Below are 5,429 nucleotides of genomic sequence, written 5' to 3'. Positions count from 1 at the left end.
GGAAGAGAAAGGGCCCCCAGTGCCTCTCCCCGAGCAGCCAGCCGAGCCCGGGCTGGTCCTGCTGGTCCAGGCACCTCAGCACAGGGTGTGTGGGGGTGGGGGTGGGGGGAAGGTGGGGTGGGGAGAAGGGGAGACGGGCAGCTGACCCCGGCCAGCAGAGAACCCGCCCTCGGGGCCGGCTGGCGTGGCCGCTCCTGCGCTGGCCCGTCTCAGGGACGGAGTGGGCTCGCGGGAAAGGCGGGTCTCTGGGCCCCGGGCCTCCGGGTCCTCACGGCTCACATGTGGCAGGAGAAGCCGCACCGACTGGCAAACAGGGTTCCTGCACCTGCCGTCTGCTCCACGCGGGCAGCTCTGGTTTAGGAAAACGTGACGTTCCTACTGGTGGCCGCGGAGCCTGCTCCAGCGAAGGCCTACTGTGCGCAGGGGGAGGCCTACGTGCGCAGGGGGAGGCCTACGTGCGCAGGGGGAGGGCGCAGAGCCAGCAGCGGTGCCTGGTCGCAGCGTGCTGGAAAAAAGCATCGACTTAACTACGGCTCCTCCTCCCGCCACTGGCCCCTGGCCTGTTCCCGGCACCGCTGGGCGGGGGAGGGGGTGGGCCGCAGCCTTGCCTGCTGGGGAGGAGCGGCAGGCCCCGGCGGCCAGGCAGCCCGGCGTCAGTGACCGTGGAGCAGGGCGGGCTGTCCGCCTCGGAGAGGAGCTCCTCGCCCCGGGACGCGAGCTTCCAAGTGGCATGTCCACGGGTCACAGTCTCCCGCGGTGTCGTCAGCTCCCTCAGAGGCCGCGACAGGCCATCGCGGGCCAGGGGGTCCCAGAGGCTGTGTTTCCCGCCTGCTCACCCGCCTCCACCGCGACCGACCTGCACTGTACTCCCCAGGCTGCAGGGACCTCTCCCAGAGGCCGCCCCGCCCCCTATTATCAGCCGAGGGCCCTCCCTAGGGCTCTGGCCTTCCTGCCCCATGGAGATGGTTTGGGGATGTGGAGGCCGCCAGGGGCTGGGGCTGGGGTCCCGGAGGCTGGGGCTGGGGTTTAGGGTCCCAGGGGCTGAGGTTGGGGGGCTGGGGTTGGGGTCCGGGGGCTGGGGTCCGGGTCTAGGGTCTGAGGGTTGGGGTCCGGGGGCTGGGGTTGGGGTCGGGGGGCTGGGTTGGGGTCCAGGATGCTGGGGTCTGGGTCCGGGGGCTGGGGTTTAGGGTCTCAGGGGCTGGGGTTGGGGTCGGGGGGCTGGGTTGGGGTCCGGGGGCTGGGGTTGGGGTCGGGGGGTTGGGGTCCAGGAGGCTGGGGTCCGGTCCAGGGGCTGGGGTTTAGGGTCTCAGGGGCTGGGGCTGGGGTCCCGGGGGCAGGAGTTAAGGTCCCGGTGTAATTGCTTCTCTAACCCACCAGGAACATGTGTGCAGGGAGCACCTGACCTGGCTTTGACTTAGTTGCTGATTTTCCTTTCTCTCTCTGTCCCTGGTCAAGATGCAGGCCAGCAAGGATGGGCACAGACACAGCGGGCCTCATGGGAACCACTTGTTAGAGGAGGGGGCTGGGGGTGGAGTCCAGCAGAACAGAGTCCCTCTGCGATGCGTGTGAGCCTAAAGCACTTCCCTCCGTCCCCTCCTGTTCCCCAGGAAAAGCCCCCCCAGGCCTCGGGCACCAGCCGGGCCCCAGGAAGCCCTGGTTGTGGGGCCTCCTCCCCTCCCTGCAGATGCCGGGGCTGCCTGCCTCTGTGCCCCGGCGGACAGGGTTCCCTCCGTGACTGAGCGTTCACCCTGCAGGGGAGCGAGGCCGTGCCAGACCCTCCCGACCCACCGACAGGCCGGGCTCTCCACCCAGGCCGCCATTTCCCCAGACGAGGCCCCCAGCTTAGGGGACAGTGGGGGGGGGGGGGGGCTCACAGCGGGTGCAGTGTTTCAAGCTCCACCAGGGAGAGAAAAGGTGCGTTTCTGAGGCAGGGGAGACTGATCACCGTGTTTTATTTAACCTTTTTTTTTTTTTTAGAAGAGGAGGTTGTAGTGAAAAAAAGAGCCATGGGCCAAGGCGGCTCAGAGCCTCCCCAGGAATGCCCTCTTCCCTCTCCGCTCCCACCGTCCCTCCCTCCCCCTCCCCTGCCCCTGGGCTCAGCCCTGATCCCAGGCTGGCTGTGCGCCCACCAGGGCACCGGGCATTTGACTGACAAGTGCACCGGACGCACCATCAGGCCTCCGAGGCTTTATTGTGCGGTTTTCTCAGCCCAACGTCCCAGAGAGAACAGACCAGCGGAGAGGTGGCGGCGACCCCCAGCCACCGCCTTCCCGGAGCGGAGCGGGCGGGCCGGGCCGGACACCGGTCAGCCCGGGAGGCCGAGGCGCAGGGCCACCCTGGGGCCGCCGCGGGGCGCCGGGGGTCAGGGAGCTGCGCGGGGGACGGCCTCGGTCACAGACCCGGCCGCTGCCCTCCCTTCGGGCCGCGAGACCACGCGGTCCAGTTCCCGCGGTTCCCGAACCCCGGGCTCAGAGCGGTCAGCGAGCCCGGCGCCCGGCTGTGCGACCTGAACTCGGGCTCTCACCGCCGATGCAAGCGGAGCCTCTTCCCGAACCCGCACCCCGGACCCCGCCGTCCGGAGGGCCGAGGGCTCGTGGCCAGCTGCGCCCAGACACTCGGCCCCGCGGACAGGGCCGGGCTGGAGGGGGCGCCTGGGCCTCTGGGGGGGGGGGGGCGCAGGCACAGACCCTCCCCGCCCGGAGCGCAGCCGCGGCTCCGCAGGGGGCCCTGGAGCCGGCTCCGCTGCACCCGGCGAGTCCGGCCCGAACGCCACCCCGGCCGGCGCCCAGCTCCCGGGCCGCGAACCCGAGGGGCGCGCAGCTGCCCGCGGCGCTGGGTGACACGCGGCGCCCGCGCTTCGTCCACAGCCGCTCGGGTCACCTCCATCCCGCGGGCGGGGGCGCCGGGAGCCCCTTCTCCGGGCCGGGAGGTCCCCCAGGGGCTCCCGGGCGGGCCGGGCGGGCCCGGGTGCCGGGGCGGGGCGCCGGGCGGGGCGGGGGCGGGGCGCTCACGTGGAGAACGGCGCGGGCAGGGCGGCCAGGCCCAGGCCGGCGGGCACCAGGGCCAGGAGCCTGAAGGCGGCGCAGGGGCAGAGGCCCGGGCCCCCCGCCCCGCCCGGGAGCGCGCAGGGGCCGCACAGAGGCCCCTCCAGCGCCAGCCCCGGGCACCCGGCGGGGGGCCCCAGGGCGCCGGGGGGCGCGGGTAGCAGGGCCCCCGGGGCGGCGGGGGGTCCCCCGGGGGGCGCGGGCAGCAGGGGCCCCGGGCCGGCCAGCAGCAGGCGCAGCCCCCGCAGCGCGCGGCCCAGCAGCAGGATGCGGTGGCGCGCCAGCAGCAGCGTGGCCGCCTTGGAGAGCCTGCGGGCCGGGCCGCGCGCCGCCGCGGGGGGCAGCAGCACCTCGCGCAGCGCGTCCATGGCCGCGTTCAGGTCCCGCATGCGCCTCCGCTCGCGGCTGTTGATCCTGCGCCTCAGCTGCTGCTGCTCCCGGGGGGCCGCCCCGGGGCCGCCGGCCGCGCCCCGCCCCGCGCCCCGCCCCGGGGGCTCGGCGGGCGCCTCGGCCTCCCCGCGCGCGGGCCTGGGGGGCGGGGGCGCCGCCGCGGGGGCGGAGGAGGCGGCGGAGGGCGGCGGCCGGTACCCCGCCAGGTCGCCCCGGGAGCCTCCGGGCCGCGGCGGCCGCAGCATGGTGGGGGCCGCGCTCACGCGCGCCGGGGAGGCCGCATGGTGCAGGGGCGGTCGGGCCGGAGGGCGCCTGCGGGGTCGCCCGGGGTGGCCCTGGCCGCGCGGGAGCCCACAGCGGGCAGCGGGCAGCGCCGCGCGGACCCTTTAAACGCGGCTCCGGAGCCGTACCGCCCGCCCAGCCAATCGCCGCGAGAGGCCGGGCGCAGCGCGCGCTCATTGGTCTCTGGGCGCGGGGGCGTGGCTGCACCGGAGGAGGTGTGGGCGGGTCAAGGCTGGGCGCAGGGGGCCCGGAGCACCCTCTGGGCGGAGGGACCCCGGGAGCACCCTCTGGGCGGAGAGACCCCGGGAGCACCCTCTGGGCGGAGGGACCCTGGGAGCACTCCCTGGGCGCAGGGGGCCAGGAGCACCCTCTGGACGGAGGGACCCCGGGAGCACCCTCTGGGCAGAGTGAGCACCCCTGGGGGCTCCGGCCGCACTGGGGAGGCTGAGGTCCGGGCCCCGCCTCGCTGCCTGGCTTTGGGGACAGTGCATACAACGTGTTTACTTACATGTGGCCAATCCGCATGACTGAAACACACACACACCCCTCTCCCGCCCGTGAGTGTGGGCTCGTGGTGTGAGCGCATCCACCCTGTGCAGCCCGCCCGCAGCCCCTGCACTCAAACCCACACTGAGCTCACTGAGCTGCAGTTACCCCCTGCCCCCCGGCCCCCCTCCTTCCCGCTGGGGACCTGACCGCCGGCACCCTGCGCCCGTCCTGTCTGTCATGGGTCATGGAGGACACGCGGGCTGCGAGCCTGCAGACGGGAACGCGGTCCCACGTTTCTTTAAAAACCACCTGACTGCCTGCCGGGTCAGAAAGGCACTGGTGGTAAGTCCCGCCTGGTTCCGAGGATAGACGTGTGGGCTCAGGGGCCAGCGCACCAGGCGGGCTGCCCACCCCCTCCGCCTCCCCCCACTGCGGTGGCTCAGGGCCGAGGGCGTTCTTTCACCTCATCAGTGACTGGCTCTGGCTTAAGGGAAACTCACACAGATTGGCCTCTCGCCTGGAAAAAACACGCACTCACACTCACACACACTCACACTCACATGCACACACACACTCCCACACATACTCATTCACATAAACACTCCCACACACTCTCAGATACACACTCACAGACTCACAGAGACATACAGACTCACACATATACACACTCACACACTCACTCATACACACTCTCACACTCACACACTCACACACACACTCATACACACACACACACACACACACATACACACTCACACACACACACACACACACACTCATACACAACTCACACACCCCACACACATACACAACTCATACCCACACACTCACACACACACACTCACACACACACACACACACACACACACTCACACACACTCACACACACACACACTCATACACACTCACACACACACACACACACACACACACTCATACCCACACACTCACACACACACACACACACACACACTCATACCCACACACTCACACACTCACACATACACACTGCTGAGCCACGCCAGCGGGCGAGCTCGCTTTTTAAATCTTGTGGGAGGTTTATTCTGTTCTATTGTGGATAAATGCCATGTGGACCTTGCTTTAATAAAGTTTACTACTTAAGATTGTTTTTAAACCCAGATTTGCCCTGAGGCTTGTTTTCCTATGGAACAAAGAAGAAAAGTGGGGGAATAAGTTGGGTGAGACTCTTTCAGATTAAAAGCA

At 69.8% G+C, this 5,429-nt stretch overlaps 1 protein-coding gene across 1 annotated transcript in view; it reads right to left on the bottom strand.

Annotated features, from left to right (window-relative positions):
• Nucleotides 1-3,007: 3,007 nt before the first annotated feature.
• OLIG1 (oligodendrocyte transcription factor 1) overlaps nt 3,008-5,429 on the bottom strand; it is a 16,234-nt gene continuing 13,812 nt past the window's right edge. Inside the window, exon 4 of the mRNA XM_045578379.1 lies at nt 3,008-3,746. Coding sequence (XP_045434335.1) covers nt 3,008-3,746 — 739 coding nt within the window. The remainder of the gene's footprint in view (nt 3,747-5,429) is intronic.

This window comes from Pipistrellus kuhlii, unplaced genomic scaffold (genome assembly GCF_014108245.1).
Source record: "Pipistrellus kuhlii isolate mPipKuh1 unplaced genomic scaffold, mPipKuh1.p scaffold_m20_p_99, whole genome shotgun sequence".
NCBI classification, from domain to species: domain Eukaryota; kingdom Metazoa; phylum Chordata; class Mammalia; order Chiroptera; family Vespertilionidae; genus Pipistrellus; species Pipistrellus kuhlii.
The sequence above is the reverse complement of the archived record's forward strand: the minus strand, read 5'-3'. Positions and strand labels throughout refer to the sequence as shown.